The following is a 17,046-nucleotide window of genomic DNA, read 5'->3' as shown; positions in this document are numbered from 1 at the left end:
CTAGCACTTCTGAAGATCCCAAGGCGAGGTCTCGTGACTTCCTTGGGAAGCTCTGCCGCGCCCCCACCCGACCACCCCACCCCACCACACCACAGCAGGCCACTGGAGTCCTGGGACCAACCCGGCCTGTGGCCCAAATCCTTCCTCACTAAGGGGAGGGGAGGGGTGTTCCGCCGGGCATGGTGGGAAGGGGTGCTTGGGTGGGATTGTGACATGAGTGCCCTGGTAACATGGAGCAGATCTGGACCCGAGCCTAATAAAGGTGACATAACTAAAGGTGTCATAAAGACAGGGCGGGGCGCACGCTCATAAAGGGCATGAGCATCTCCCGGCTGCCAGAATGGCTCCCGTTGAGTGTGCAGCACCAGCGTGTGTCATGTCTTGGCTGCGTTTCTGGGGCCCATGGCCCCTCCTTACGTGGCAACTATTGCATTTCCTAGTCAAGGAGGCTCAGCCTCTGGTGCGGGTCAACGACCCGCTCCAGCTGACCTCTAACCCCATGGGGCCACCTGAGCCCTGGTCTTCCCGCTCCTCCCATCTCCCGTGGGAATCTCCCCATGCACCTGCTCCCCTAGCAGCCCCGGGGACTTTGAATACCTGGGGCCCTCTGCTTCTTTGCAGATGTCATCCCTGCCCCAGGAATCGACTGAAAATTTGGCTCCATTCCTGGACACCGATTCAGCTGGAGAGCTGCCCCTGGGACCAGAGCAGTTCTCGGCTGCCCAGCAGGATTTATATGACAAGCTGACTCCACAAGAAAGGCTCCCAGAGATGGTTCCACTGCTGGATGGGGATCAGAACCAGACCCCAGTTCAGCTTCCTCGCCTCAAAAATAAGCTTCAAACTGCAGATCTAGATCGGGCTGCAGGTCATCAGGCAGATGATATACTTGTTCCACTAGAGAGTAAGGTTTCAAAACCAACCAAATTTGTGGTTTCGCCCAAGAACCTGAAGAAACATCTAGCTGAGCGTTGGAGCCTTGCTGAGATTACTGGGATTCCACACCAATTATCCAAACCTCAGCGTCAGAAACAGACTTTTCAGGATGAATATTCCAGTATGGACACACTGTATCCTGGCAGCCTGCCTCCAGAACTCCGGGTGAACGCAGATGAGCCTCCAGGGCCACCTGAGCAAGTTGGACTTTCTCAGTTCCATCGAGAGCCCGAAACTCAAAATCCAGAGACCCTGGAAGACATCCAGTCCTCTTCACTCCAGGAAGAAGCCCCAGCACAGCTTCCACAGCTCCCTCAGGAGGTAGAACCTTCAACCCAGCAGGAGTCCCCAGCTCTGCCTCCAGAGTCCTCTATGGAGAGTCTAGCTCAAACTCCACTGAATCATGAAGTGACAGTTCAACCTCCAGGTGAGGATCAAGCTCATTATAACTTGCCCAACATTACCATTAAACCTGCAGATGTGGAGGTTACCATGACATCAGAGCCCAAAAATGAGGCAGAATCTTCCCAAGCCCAGAAGGAGGCCCCAAATCAGCCTCCAGAGGAGGTGGAACCTTCTGCAACCCAACAGGAGGCCCCAACTGAGCCGCCAGGTCCTCCCATGGAGCCTGAACTTTCCCCCAGTGAGCAGGAGCAGCCAGCTCAGCCTTCTGAGTCTTCTGGGGAGGTTGAATCTTCTCCAGCCCAGCAGGAGGCCCCAGCTCAGCCCTTAATGTCCCCTGAGCAGTTTCAACGTTTGAAAGACCAGCAAGACATAATTCAGCAGCTAAGTAGACCTGAAAATTATGAACAACTTCCAGTCCATAAAGAGACCACAACTCAGCCTCCAACTCAGCTCTCCTCAGACTTTGGAAGTTCACTGAATGATGAAGCAATAGGTTCACCTCTAGATGTGTCATATCTAGATCTAGATAGGGAGCTTACCAAACCTACAGCAGTCACTATGGGGGTAGAACCTTCTCCAGTCCAGCAGGACAACCCTCCTATTCCCATTGAACAGGCTGACTTTTCTCCAGCCCAGCCTGATCTCCCTTCCCCGCCTCTGCATTCTCCTGAAAAGATTGAATCTCCAGTCCACCAAGAGGCCACAGCTCAGACTCTAGATCCCCCTAAGGAGGCAGAACCTTCTCCAGTCCAGCAAGGGTTCCCAGCTGAGCCACCAGAGCCCCCTAAGGAAGTTGAACCATCTGCAACCCAGCAGGAAGCCTCGGGTCATCCTCGGAAGTCCACTGAAGAGGTCAGTCCTCCACCACAGTGGGAGATACCAGCTCAGCCATCAGAGCCACCTGAGAAGGTCAAACCATCTCCAGTCCTACAGCAGGCCCCAACTCGGCTTTTAAAGCCACCTAAAGAGGTAGAGTCCTCTCCAGTCCAACAGGCGGTCCCTGCTCAGCCTTCAGACCCTGCTATGGTGATAGAACCCTCTCTGACCCAGCAGATGGCCCCACCTTTGCCTCCAGAGTTCCCTCAGGAGATAGAACCATCTGTAACTCAGCAGGAGGTTCCAGCTGAGATTCCAGAGCTCTCTATGGAGGCAGAACCTTCTCTGACCCAGCAGGAGGCCACAGTTCAGGCTCCAGAGTCCCCTAAGGAGGTAGAACATTCAAGGCAGCAAATGGTCCCAGTTCAGCTTCCAGAGCCACCTAAGGAATTTGCTGCTCAACCTCCAGCTCATTATGAGGTGACAGTCCCAACACCAGGCCAGGATCCAGCTCAGCATTCAACATTGCCCAGTGTCACTGTTCAACCTTTGGACCTGGGACTTACCATCATTCTAGAATCCACGACAGAGGTTGAACTTTCTCCAACCATGCAGGAGACCCCAACTCAGCCTCCTAAGAAAGTTGTACCCCAACTTGAAATATATCAAGAGGTAACAATTCCAACACCAGGTCAGGATCGAGCTCAGCATCCAATGTCACCCGTTCAACCTTTGGACCTGGGACTTACCGTCACTGCAGAACCCACTATGGATGTTGAACATTCTACACCCCTGAAGAGGACTATAGTTCCTCCAAAGCACCTTAAGCTGACAATTCCACATCCAGACCAGATTCAGACTCAGCATTCACACCTGACTGAAGCCACAGTTCAACCTCTGGACCTGGAGCTTAGCATAACTACAGAGCCTACTACAGAGGTTAAACCATCTCCAACCACGCAGGAAACCTCAGCTCAGCCTCCAGACCCGGGACTTGCCATAACTCCAGAACCCACTACAGAGATTGGACATTCCACAGTCCTGGAGAGACTACAGCTCCTCATCCAGACCAGGTTCAGACTCTGCATCGAAGCCTGACTGAGGTCACAGGTCCACCTACAAAGTTAGAATCTTTGCAGGATTCATTGGTGCAGTCTGAAACTGCACCAGAGGAACAGAAGGCCTCCACAAGCACCAACATATGTGAGCTCTGTACCTGCGGAGATGAGACTCTGTCATGTGTTGATCTCAGCCCAAAGCAGAGGCTCCACCAAGTGCCTGTGCCAGAGCCCAACACCTACAATGGCATCTTCACCACCTTGTAAGAATCACCTTTCCTCAATCGTCCTCTGTGTCTTGCCTGACATGGCAGCCTTTTCCTGTAGGCCTTCCTGGGCCTTCTTTATCTCCCCAAGCCGTACTGACAACTGACTTTCTGCTTTCACCTTTGCTTGTCAACTCTCCCTTCTCCTCATTCTCCTTTAATGTTAGACCCATTCTCCGGTCTTTTACTTTAACCCCAGTCTTTTACTCTTACTCATTTTCTTATCCATTCTTATTTAGCGCCATCACATCATTGCTTACCTGCCGCTCTGCTCCTATTTTCGCTTCACCCTCTTTTTTTTTTTTTTTTTTTTTTTGAGACAGAGTTTCACTCTTCTTGCACAGGCTGGAGTGCAATGGCACGATCTTGGCTCACCGCAACCTCCATCTCCTGGGTTCAAGTGATTCTCCTGCCTCAGCCTCCTGAGTTGCTGGGATTACAGGCATGCGCCACCACACCTGGCTAATTTTTTGTGTTTTTAGTAGAGATGGGGTTTCTCCATGGTCAGGCTGGTCTTGAACTCCTGACCTCAGGTGATCCACCCACCTTAGCCTCCCAGAGTGCTGGGATTACAGGCGTGAGCCACCGCACCTGGCCCGCTTCACCCTCCTTACAGCAGCCTGTCACTCTCCCAATCTCAGCGATGATGCTCTAAGTGGTTAAGAGTTGATTCTGGAGCCAGGCTGCCTGGGTTTGAACCCAGGTCTGTTTATTAGCTTGGTGATCCAGAGCAAGTTATTCTGCTCTGTGACTCAATTTCCTCACCTTTAAACTGGGGATTATGCTAGTTACCACTTCATAGGATTGTTGTGAAATTTAGGTGAGTGAATATCTGAAACACTTCATCAGTGCCTAGCATATGTAGGAGTGTTGGCTGTTAACATGATTACTCAGTCCTTTAGTTATGTCCAGAACTCATCTTTGTCCCTGGCTTTTTATATGTAGCACTCATTTTGTGTCAAACCCAGGACCAAGTATGCTATTGTCTGCAGAACATGAAAATGATAGGAGGGAAGAAAGAGAATAGGCATAAAAAGGAGGTATATAGAATTAATTACTAAAAGATAATGCATACCATCAGTGCTAGAATTTACCAGAATCTGTGGTCCTTGAGGTGTGGAGATCAGGGAAAGCTACATGGATAAGCTAAAAGTTTACTTGGGTCTTAAAGAGTACACAATGAGGTATGGAAAGCCATTGAAAGTTTCCAAGCAAGAGAGATTAAATGATGAAAACAGGAAGATTATTTTATTTTATTTTGCTTTTTTGCTTTATGTTCAAGTATAGACATGCAAAGGATTATTTTAGAATCCGTATGTAGAGTGCCCAAAAGGAAAAGCTTATTTCAGGGAGACAAAATAGAAAGGTCTAGCAAAATGTAGGAGTAAAGTGTGAAGGGGCTAAATCAGATCAGTTGTAATAAGAGTGGAAAGAAAAAGCCTAGGATGTTTCAACAGAAGGCAAAGCTTTGGTGTTACCTGGCATAGGGTTTCTTTCTACTTATTTATCGATAAAGATAAGCTTATGCCCATTTTTCTGTTGAATTATTTATCATTTTTGTGTTGATTTGTAGGATTTTGTTTAGACACATAAGTGCTCTTGGATAAAATACTTACATTCAAAGTAATTAACTGGCATCGTCTGTCCAAGAGATGGGATGGATAGGAAGTTAAGCTTCCGGGAGATGCCTCATCATTTGTGCCAGTGGCCCCGCATTATTTCTTGATGAATTGTGCAAACTGGGAAGCTGATAGCTCTGGAAATGAGAAAGCAGGTGTTATTTTCTGTTTCTGAATATCCCCGACAATGTTGCCATGATTCTTTTATTTATTCTGTTCATTCTTTTCCTGCCTATTCAAGGATATAAACTGTCTTTCTTCACAGAAATTTCCAAGGAAACTATATTTCATACATTGATGGAAATGTATGGAAAGCATACAGTTGGACCGAGAAACTGTGAGTATATTCTCTCCAAATATGACAAAAAACTAACTGCATTGTAAGATCCTTCTTGGTCGAGAATTTTGAGGTCCATACCTCTGAGAAAAGATATTTCCCCTCCATACTCCAAATCAACCTCTGTGGATTGCAATCCTATGGTTATTTTAAAATTAAATTTGGTAGGCTCTCTCTAAAATAAGAGGCAATTTAAGTTTTTTATCATACAAATAATACATGGTTATATTCTTTTTTTTCCTCTTTTTTTTTTTTTCAGAGACAGGGTCTTACTTTGTGCCCTGGGCTGGAGTGCAGTGGCACAATCACATCTCACTGCAGCCTTCACCTCCCAGACACAAGTGATCCTCCCACCTCAGCCTCCCAAGTAGCTGGGACCAGAGGTGCATGCCACCACGCCCACCTAATTTTGTATTTTTTGTAGAGACAGGGTCTTCCTATGCTGCTTAGGCTGGTCTTGAGCTCCTGGGCTCAAGTGATCCTCCCACCTTGGCCTCCTAAAGTGCTCATATTATAGGCATGAGCCACCACCCCCAGCCCATGATTCTATTTTTAATGTATAAAAATGCAATAACAGGTATAACAAAACCCTCCTTGTGCCCTACTCCCTCATTCCTGAGGTGATGCTACTCTGTGTTTAGTATATGTGCTTCCAGACTTTTCCCCATTTTCCTACATATATATTTACATAAAGCAAAATAGATTTGTTTTGTGGTTTTTAAAATCTTTTTTCTTTACATAAAGGGTAACATCTTGCAACTTGATTCTTTCACTTCATGGTATCACTTATATGATATTCGCATAATCCATAGTATGGATGCATCTTAGTTTATTTAATAATTTCCCCATTGATGAATGTTTAGATTATGCTTAGTGGGCAAGTATTCTGGTAGCACAGATATCTAGAAATGGAAGAGTTGGGGTGAAGACTATGTAGACACAAAATTTTAATTGTCCTCAAAAATGTTGTGCCAACTGACTCTATTGTCAGCAGAATATGACAGCATTCATTTCCCCACACCTTTTCACTGCTGGGTATTCGCCAACTTTTTGTTGAAGTTATGGATGAATAAAAGGGATTCCATCCAAATTTGAATTTTTCTGATCACTCATGAATTTAATTAAATATCTTCATATGTTTATTGAACATTTGTGTTTCTTCTCTGAGTTTTCTGTCCTTTGTTCATTTTCCTGTTGAATTGTTTTATCGTTTTCTTCCTGATTTATAGAAGGAATTAGTTTAGACACATAAATGATTTTGGAAAACATGCTTACATTCAAAGTAACATTTTTCACAACAGTTTGTGTCACATCATTAGTTTGACTTATATAGACAAGACATACATGAGTTCTAAATTAAAAATAAAACACACGCTAGGTACAGTGGCTCACACCTGTAACCCCAGCACCTCGGGAGGTCAGGCAGGTGGATCACCTGAGGTCAGGAGTTTGAGACCAGCCTAGCCAATATGGCGAAACCCCATCGGTACTGAAAATACAAAAATTAGCCAGACATGGTGGTGGGTGCCTATAATCCCATCTACTTGGGAAGCTGAGGCAGGAGAATTGCTTTATTTATTTTTTGAGACGGAATTTTGTTCTTGTTGCCCAGGCTGGGGTTCAATGGTGCGATCTTGGCTCACTGCAAGTTCCACCTCCTGGGTTCAAGGGATTCTCCTGCCTCAGCCTCCTGGGTAGCTGGAATTACAGGTGCCCGCCACCATGCCCAGCTAATTTTTATATTTTTAGTAGAGACAGAGTTTCACCATGTTGGACAGGCTGGTCTCGAGCTCATGACCTCAGGTGATTCATGTGCCTTGGCTTACCAGAATGCTGGGATTACAGGCATGAGCCATCACGCCAGGCCAGGACTACATTTTAAAAGCAAGAAAATCATTACGAAAGTTAGGGTAGTGGTTACCTATTAGGGTTAGAGAGAGGAATATGATTGGAAAGGGGCACGCTGGGGCTTCTGGGATGCTAGCAATAATCTTTTGTAACAATGTTTACATGGGTATCTGCTTTACAATTATTAAACTGAATATTTGGCCAGGTGAGGTGGCTCATGTCTGCAATCCCAAGAATTTGGGAGGCAGAGACAGGAGGATCACTTGAGCCAGGAGTCTGAGACCAGTGTGGGTAACAGAATGAGACCCTGTCTCAGAAATTAAATTAAATTAATAAATTAATATAAACAACATTTGTGTTATGTGCACTTTATGCACATTGTAGTTCTCACATTTTTTTGATGGGAGAAAAAAGTTGAATGGCTTCACTTGCAGCCCTGACATGGTCCCATGTGGGGCTTTCATAATAAGGTTTGGGAAAAGAGAGGAGGAAATGGAGGTTCTGCTGATCTTGGTGCCACCCAGAGTTGGATTCTGAAAGGTATATTATGATCTAGAGAGGAGTCATTAAAGATACAATTTGGTGGGAAGAGTGGAGCGGTGTGCTTGTGTGTGTGTGTGCTTGCTTGTGTGTATGCGCTTGCATGTGTGTGTGTGCTTGCATGTGTGTGGTGTGTGCTTGCATATGTGTGTGTGCTTGCGTGTGTGTGTTGGTGGTGTGTGTGCTTGCATGTTTGTGTCTGTGCTTGCCTGTGTGTGTGGTGATGGTGGTGGAGAGAGATGGACACAAAAAGGAAAATGTAAGAAAAGGTTTGAATGAAAGCAGAGCAGATACCACCATCTAGAAATGACCATGACCCAGCTTTCCTCCACATGCAGGAGATAGTCCTGTGTAGCAAATAGTTGTAGTTTGCATTTTAATCTAGAAATAACTTTTTCATTTTCCAGAATTCTCAGTGAAAATTATTTGACTGAATTACATAACGATTCATTTGAAGGCCTGCTATCCCTCCAGTATTTGTAAGTTAGTTAATCATATTTTTGAGTTTTTAGTCATATTATTTTTAAAATGAATAAGGGGTTCAAATTAGATAATCTCTAAGATTTCTTCCAGCAATAAAATTCTGCAATTCTGTAAGTTTGTATAGGGTCTCCGCCCATCTCTAGCATTAGCTACGTCCTATGCATTTTCAGTTTTTAAATTGTATAGACAAAATACAGACAGAAAAAATTTCACATGGTAAGAAGATCTGAGCAGTGACTGACACCCATATGAACCTTGTTTTATAAGGATTTACATACCATCTTCTATTCAAATCTACAGCCAATAGATCAAATCTAACTTAGGGTTTATTTTTTAATGGCCTATTAAGTTAAGAATGGTTTTTGCATTTTTAAAGGACTGTGAAAGAAAAAAGAAAGAGAAATATGCGAGAGAGATCATATGTGGCCCACAAAGCCTTAAAATGTTTACTGTCTGACCTTCACAAAAAAAGATTTGAAAAAGTTGGTTTAGTAGGATGAAAGGAATTAAAGTTAACTTCAGATTGTTGCCTAAAGGAGAAGAAAATATGGACCACCTACATTCATTTGAGCATCATTAATCCAGAATTTTTTAGTAATTTAATCGGAATTAAATTAACATTTAAATATTTGAAATCAGCTGAATTATAGAAATAATATTATCAAGAATATTAAGCTACCAAGAAAATAGACTAGTATTAAGGATTTCATTTTGGGAATTGTTATATTAAAACAGATGTTTAAAATGATGGTTAAGTGGTAGAGCTAGAAATGTTTACAGTAAGAAGCATATCAGAAATGCCCCTAACTCTTCACTAATTATACAGTAACTATCTCCCGAGCCCTGTTACCAAGAAAGGGATACCTGCATAGTACTTCTGTCTGTTAAGAGACAAGAAGATACTATGTTCAATTGCTATGAAAGCTTGATTCTTATCCTCTGTCCATAGAGGTGTGTATGTCATTCATCCTTATTAGTGATGCTCTTTTGCAAACAGATTCTTTCAAATGTGAAAGGCTTAAGGAAAGTGGGTGAAAAGACCCTCAAGTGGATGCCAAAGTGCTACAGAGGCCATGAAGTAATAAAACGACATTTGCTTTAAAATAATCATTTTCCTTCTACTCACTCCCCCAGCTATTTATTTATTTATTTATTTTATTTATTTTGAGACGGCGTCTCACTCTGTCACCCAGGCTGCAGTGCTGTGGCGCGATCTCGGCTCACCGCAAGCTCTGCCTCCCAGGTTCACTCCATTCTCCTGCCTCAGCCTCCCGAGTAGCTGGGACTACAGGCACATGCGCCACGCCCAGCTAATTTATTGTATTTTTAGTAGAGACAGGGTTTCACCTTGTTAGCCAGGATGGTCTCGATATCCTGGCCTTGTAATCCACCCGCCTCAGCCTCCCAAAGTGCTGGGATTACAGGCATGAGCCACCACACCCGGCCAGCTATTCATTTGTTTTACAAATATTTGAATTTACTTTATTTCCATGTGTCAGTTTTAAACATGGTGGGCAATGCAGATGAGCATTGCCTAGTCCATGCTTTCAAGGAGTTTATGCTCAGAAAAAATGGGATGAAAAATAACTACATTCTCACGCTTGTAATCCCAGCACTTTGGGAGGCCGAGGCGGGCGGATCACGAGGTCAGGAGATCGAGACCACGGTGAAACCCCGAATCTACTAAAAATACAAAAAAAATTAGCCGGGCGTGGTGTCGGGCACCTGTAGTCCCAGCTACTCAGAGAGGCTGAGGTAGGAGAATGGCGTGAACCCGGGAGGCGGAGCTTGCAGTGAGCCGAGATTGCACCACTGCACTCCAGCCTGGGCGACAGAGCGAGACTCCGTCTCAAAAAAAAAAAAAAAAAAGAAGAAGAAGAAATGGATGTGGGCACTAGGAAGGATAAATTGTTTCTGAAGCATAGAATAGGGGAAAATGACTTCAGTTTGGACCCAGGAAGATGTTACTAGAACAATCCCATTTGAATAGGACTTTGAAGGGCCATTGTGTAGCATCGGACAGACATCTTGGGGACAATATTCTAAACTTGCAAAAGGGAAATGGGAGAAGGGCAAAACACAGGAAAGTATTTGAGGAATGCCATGAGTACCTGTAGATTACAAGGAGGGAGAGTAGGAAATTGGAGCCAGATCTTCTAGGGCTTTGAATGCCAAGCTGAGGAGCCATCATGGGGAACCGTGTTATCACAGCAGTGCTGTAAGATGGCTCTGCATCACAGTCATTGAGGGGGCACATTAGAACTCAGTTCTGGACTCCACCCTCATAGTTATTGATTCAGTTGGTCTAGAGTGGGACCAAGAATTTGCATCTTCAATAATTTCCCAGGAGGTGCTGGTCTTTGCAAGCCACTTCTAGAGAGTTTATATGATGACTGTGTGCAGGATAGTTTAGGAATGGAGAGACTAGAGATGGAGACATCAGCCAATGTTACACCATCCAGGTAAAGAGGGAGGGAAAAGCCCCATCACTGTATAACTGAAGAAATTGCTTTCATGAAATATTAAAGCAATATAAAACCAAAAATTAATTTCTATTAATATGATAGAAATTAATTGTATTAATATGATTTGAATATTAGTTCAAAGTTATGTATTAAGTAACTTCCTTTCAAATGCTGTGAAAGGATGTCTTTTATTTCTTCTGATACTGAAGTGGCATAGGAAAACAAACCTAAACTAGGAAGGTGTATAAATGTGAGGCTATTAATTTTAATATTAGAAACTATATATAGAGATAAAAGCTTTGAGCTTATAATCTAGGATTTGATGAGACTACAAAAGGGCATCTAATCAAGTCTACTGCTCTCAGGAAAAATTAATTCCAAAGTCTATTGTATATTTTATTTATTAAAAGTATGAAGGTGAGACTCTAGGAGAGGTACAGGCAGGGTTAGGGGCTCTGGAAAGTTCAAATACAGGTCCAAACGTTTACAGTCGAGATGAAAAATGTGTATTCAATATTATTCTAAACTCTTGCTATTATTCATACTAGTAAACACTGATAACTTATAAGGCAATATTTTCATTTTATTTTTCCTAGAGATTTATCCTGCAATAAAATACAGTATATTGAAAGACGTACATTTGAATCACTACCATTTTTGCAGTATATGTAAGTTACAAATATAACTTTATTACATTTGGAATTTTTATAAAACTTAATTATAAACCTCTTTGCTATTCATTTTGAAATATGATTAAAATTTGACCAGTAGAAAGGTACTAAAATTATATAGCAATTCCTTTTTGTCTCTAGCAAAGATTAGTGTGAGAATTATTACACAGATCATAGTGAATCATCAGAGAGCAGTGGTTCTCAACTGGTGTGATTTTGTACTCAGGTGCCATTTGGTAATGTCCAGAGACAGTTTTGGTTGACAAAACTGTGGTTGTGGCTCCTGCATCTGGTGGGCAGAGGCCAGAGATGCTGCTAAACATCCTGCAAAGTATAAGACAAACCCCCACGGCAAAGAGTTATATAGTCCAAAATGTCGATGGTACTGAAGTCGTGAAATCCTGTTCTAGAGAAATAAAGACCACTTAACACAGGTACTTACTGAGCGTTCACTGTTTTGTAGCTAATGCACCACATGTGCAATGTTAAAGTATAAATCATAAGCCAGTATCTTCCACAGTGAGATTTCCTTAGTGCACAGAGAAAGGACGGAGGTTATGTTCCATCCTATATAAATTAGACTCACAGCAAATGATAAATGTTCTGAAATAATTTTTTTTCCTTTGGCTTATGTCTTTTTTGTAGAAATCTGGGCTGCAATTTAATTACGGAACTGAGCCACGGAACATTTCAGGCCTGGCACGGAATGCAGTTTTTACACAACTTGTAAGTGAAATAGAAGATGAATACGTGTAAACAACTATTTTGTATAAAAACTCATACAATTATTGGTTAGCTGGATATAAGCCCATTATGAACTCTGAAAAGCGTGTCTTAAGATCCATTTGTTTTTCTCAAATGGGGAAACTAAGGTACAAAGAGGCCAAGAGACTTACGCAGCTTATATATGACGTGCTCTGCTTGTCCTAGTTCTGACCTATGGCATGGGCAAGAAAAGGCATCAAACAAGTGACCCTCAAATTAGCCTTGTTGCTGGGCGGGGTGGCTCAGGCCTGTAATTCCAGAACTTTAGGAGCTGAGGGGGTGGATCACCTGAGGTCAGGAGTTCAACACCAGCTTGGCCAACATAGTGAATCCCCATCCCTACTAAAAATACAAAAAAATTAGCTGGGCGTAGTGGTGCAGTTTTTTGCTCCCTGGAGGACTTTGTGTTAAGCTTTCTTCCTTGCAGCTAAATGTTGCAGGCATTTAAGCAGTTTGAAACTCTGCATATGAGCAGAATCAAAGTTAAATCCAAAGTGTAGGGCTGGACATAGTGGCTCATGCCTATAATCCCAGCATCTTGGGAGGCCGGGGTGGGAGGATCACTTGAGGTCAGGAGTTTGAGACCAGCCTGGCCAACATGGTGAAACCCCATCTCTATCTACTAAAGATACAAAAATTAGCAGGTCGTGGTGGCAGGTGCCTGTGATCCCAGCTATCGGGAGGCTGAGGGTCGAGAATGGCTTGAACTCGGGAGGTGGAAGTTGCAATGAGCCGAGATTGTGCCACTGCACTCCAACCTCCCCTCCAGGCTGGTCTCGAACTCCTGTGACCTCAGGTGATCTGCCCACCTTAGCCTCCCAAAGTGCTGGGGTTACAGGTGTGAGCCACCATGCCTGGCCAAAATGGTGTTTATGTTAAGCTATTGTGCAAAAAAAAAATTTTGTAAAGAAAATACATCGCTCTATTTTAATTCCATATACTTTCCTGACTACTCTTCTGCCGTAAGTGAAAAAATTCTATGATTTCTCTGTATAACATACCCAGCAAATCAGAGTGGGTATATTCAATGGCCTGAAGGGGACTTTAGACTCAAGGTGAAGATTCTCCTCTACATCTGACTTTAGAAAATACTTTCCACCTTTCTTTCTTGTGGTTCAGAAATCTAGTTTCACACAGTTCATTTTGAGGTAGAGGGAGGTGTTCAGGATGTGTCTGGATTAGAGCAGCAGTTTCTGCAGATGCTCCTCTCTGTCTTCATTAATTTGCTGATGCTTAACTTAGGGAAGAGACACTGAGGGTCTGTTTTTCTTTTGCCCTCACACCAGAGAACAGGCTCATTAGGTCCCTCCACCAAGAGGTTTGGGTAGCATCAATACAAATGTCTTAAACTCACCACCTTTACTAAGCACTTTATAACAGTGGGAGTCCCACATAAGAATCTGGCGGCCAGGAGCGGTGGCTCATGCCTGTAATTCCAGCACTTCTGAAGGCTGAGGTGGGTGGATCACCTGAAGTCAGGAGTTTGAGACCAGCCTGACCAACATGGTGAAACCCTGTCTCTACTAAAATACAAAAATTAGCTGGGTGTGGTGGTGGGCACATGTAATCCTAGCTACTCAGGAGGCTGAGGCAGGAGAATCACTTGAACCCAGGAGGCAGAGTTTGCAGTGAGCCAAGGTCATGCCATTACACTCAAGCCTGGGCGGCAGAGCTAGGCTGCGACAGAGACGGGGTTTTACCACATTGGTCAGGTGGGTCTGGAACTCCTGACCTCAGATGATCCACCTGCCTGGCTTCCCAAAGTGCTGGGATTATAGGCCTAAGCCACCAGGCCCAGCCAATAAATGGAAACTTTAACTCAAAAGAAGGAAGGAAGGAAGGGATGAAGGGAGGGAAGGGAAGGAAGTGAAAGAAGGAGGGAGGGAGGGAAATGAAGAAAGAGAAAGAAAGAAGAGAGAGAAAGAAAGAAAAGAAAAAATTGTAAAACCATAAGGTTAAAGTAAACCTTTTTTCTTCATACAGATTAAACACATGAGTTCAGATTACAGCTTTGCTTCTTCATAGCTTGGTGACCTCGGACAAGTTATGTAACCTCTCTGTGCCTCAGTTTCCTCATTTATAAAATAGGGCAATAATAATATCTACCCCATAAGGTTATTGTGAGGATGAAATGTGAAATTCTGATCACAAATACGTAGCAGCCTAATAGATACTCACTGTAATAATTATTATTTTTAATTTCTGCAAAAGTACAGTGATGATTCTTGGGTTAACCTAAAGGGTGATTTTTATTTCTTCCTGTTTCTTTTCTTTTTCTTGTTCACTTTAAAGAATTAAAAAGAAAATAGATTCCAGCATTTTGGAATAAAATTCACATCAAAATGAATTTATTCATTTATTGACAGATAAACAAAATGTCATTTGTTTATTCAATGAACATTTATTAAATCCCTAGTAAATTTCAGACATCATGCCAGGCACAGGGATGACAATGACAATACGATGTGGTCTCTGCCCTCAAGGAGCTGGTAGCCCAGGAGACTGACAAGTAGATAGGTGGTTACATGCAGTGTAACAAAGGCTGTGATGTCATACAAGAAGACAAGTGGGAGTATGTGATGGGAGTATGGTTTTGACCAGTTCCTCCTCTTAGATTTATCCCTTTTCTTTGGCTATAAAGCAAAAGAATTGGTCCTTTTTTTTCTTTAACTGTGCAAATTAAACCATAAATTTAAAAAGCTTTATAAAGATGAAAGGCAAGCAGTCAGGCGCAGTGTCTCACGCCTGTAATCCTAACACTTTGGTAGGCCGAGGGGGGTGGATCACCCAAGTTAGGAGTTGGTGACCAGCCTGTCCAACATGATGAAACCCCGTCTCTGCTAAAAATACAAAAATTAGCTGGGGCGTGGTGGCGGGCACCTGTAATCCCAGCTACTCAGGAGGCTGAGGCAAGAGAATTGCTTGAACCCAGGAGGTGGAGGTTGCAGTGAGCCAAGATGGAGCCATTGCTGTGCAGCCTGGGCGACCAGCAAGACTCCATCTCAAAAAAAAAAAAAAAGGAACTTGAATTTTGGGATGAACAACTTGAATTATGGAGGACATAGAAATAGTGTTTTCCTACAGAGTCAGGGCTTCCACCAACATAGTCATTTCTTGGGTTTTTGACCTGAAAAGTTTCTGTGGCATTATTTTTTCTGTGCTATCCACTTTCTTTTTTTTTTTTTCTATTTCTTTCCTGCTTTCTCTCCTCTACTTTATCTTCTAGAGCCCTAGGTAGTTCCCAAAGGAATAGTGCTTTACGGAGTCTATGGTGATTTATTATGTAAAAGCAGAATTATTTTTTTTTTAACTAAAAGTCCCATACCAAAAAATGAATATAGACTTTTTATGCAGTTTCACACATTGAAAATGCAGGTAATTTTAATTTCATTGCATTTTTCAGAATTCTCAATCGCAATCCTCTGACTGCTGTCGAAGATCCATATCTCTTTGAACTGCCGGCATTAAAATATCTGTAAGTACTATAGTACTCTCATGAGTCATGAGATGACTTATGCTTTTTAAATTTGTCATCAAAGATAAAGTATTTTGCATTTAGGCTACAAAGTCATAATTTAAATTTTAACTGAGTTATTGAAAAAAGTTATTGGCAAAGAAAAGGATTAAGAAAGGATGTATAATGGTCAAGACAGCCAGCAGGGGAAGGAATAGTGTTGAAGAACCTGTATATATTTGGAACATGTAGACACATGGTGGAATATTACTTAACCAAGAAAGCAAAGAGGAATAGGTGTTCATTATTCTAAAAAGGAAGAAAAGAGTAAATCAAGATGGGTGAATGCAATATGAAATGAGAAGTAAGATAATGGTAAAAAAAAAAGTGTAAGTTCTCTTAAATATTATTAATTTGATGATGTAGATCAACTTAAATTTCTTTAATAAGATCTCTCTGGAATTTTACAGCAAATAAACTGTTGAAGTGGCTTGTTTTGTAGAGAAGCCAAAATTGAAGTAATCACATGTCCTTGAATTATCTTTTGAAGTACAGAATTTTGTAATGGGTTCATATCATGAATGTTTCGGCTTTCTTCTTCAGAGACATGGGAACAACGCACATCACACTTACAACGCTCAAGAACATTCTCACGATGACTGTTGAACTGGAAAAACTGTAAGTTATTTTTTTCTTAGATTTATTTTTACTTAGTTGTTTTTTTAGGTTTGTTTTATTATTTTCTTAAGTCAGGTTTATTGAGATATAATTTTCATATAACATTCACCCTTTATAAGTGTATAGTTTGATGAGTTTTGACAAATGTATAGTTACATAACCACCACCACATTCCCAGTATAAAGCATTTCTGTCACCTCAGAAAGCCCCCTCATTTCCCTTTGTAGGCAATCCCTTCCTCCCACCATCAGCCCCTGTTAGCTACTAATCTGATTTCTGTTCCTATAGTTTTGTCTTTTTCAGAATGTCTTATAAATGAAATCATGTAGGATGCAGCCTCTTGTGTTTGACTTCCTTCACTTAATATTTTTTTTTTTTTTTTTTGAGACGGAGTCTCACTGTCGCTCAGGCTGCAGTGCAGAGGCATGACCTCAGCTCACTACAACCTCCGCCTCCCACGTTCAAGTGATTCTCCTGCCTCAGCCTCCCAAGTAGCTGGGATTACAGGCGTGTGCCACCATGCCCAGCCAATTTTTGTATTTTTAGTAGAGATGAAGTTTCACCATGCTGGCCAGACTGGTTTCGAACTCCTGACCTCAAGTGATCTGCCCGTTTCGGCCTCCCAAACTGCTAGGTGTGAGCCACCTTGCCCGGCCTCACTCAGCATAATTTTTTTGAGATTATGCCACCATCCATGTTGTTGCC

The 17,046-nt window shown here is 42.6% G+C and overlaps 1 protein-coding gene across 1 annotated transcript; it reads left to right on the top strand.

The window, feature by feature from the left end:
• Window positions 1-330: 330 nt before the first annotated feature.
• Window positions 331-16,698, top strand: LOC115833765 (leucine-rich repeat-containing protein 37A-like). Its single transcript, XM_030808589.1, is given in 11 exon segments — window positions 331-566; window positions 569-1,656; window positions 2,053-2,133; window positions 2,551-3,202; window positions 3,205-3,478; window positions 5,366-5,437; window positions 8,233-8,304; window positions 11,370-11,441; window positions 12,090-12,170; window positions 15,613-15,684; window positions 16,267-16,698. Coding segments are annotated over 11 exon segments (2,769 nt in total). The 5' UTR covers window positions 331-340; the 3' UTR covers window positions 16,346-16,698.
• The last annotated feature ends 348 nt before the right edge of the window (window positions 16,699-17,046 follow it).

Source organism: Nomascus leucogenys, unplaced genomic scaffold (assembly GCF_006542625.1).
Source record: "Nomascus leucogenys isolate Asia unplaced genomic scaffold, Asia_NLE_v1 000699F_17064_qpd_obj, whole genome shotgun sequence".
NCBI lineage: Eukaryota > Metazoa > Chordata > Mammalia > Primates > Hylobatidae > Nomascus > Nomascus leucogenys.
This window is presented reverse-complemented; position numbering and strand designations above follow the sequence as displayed.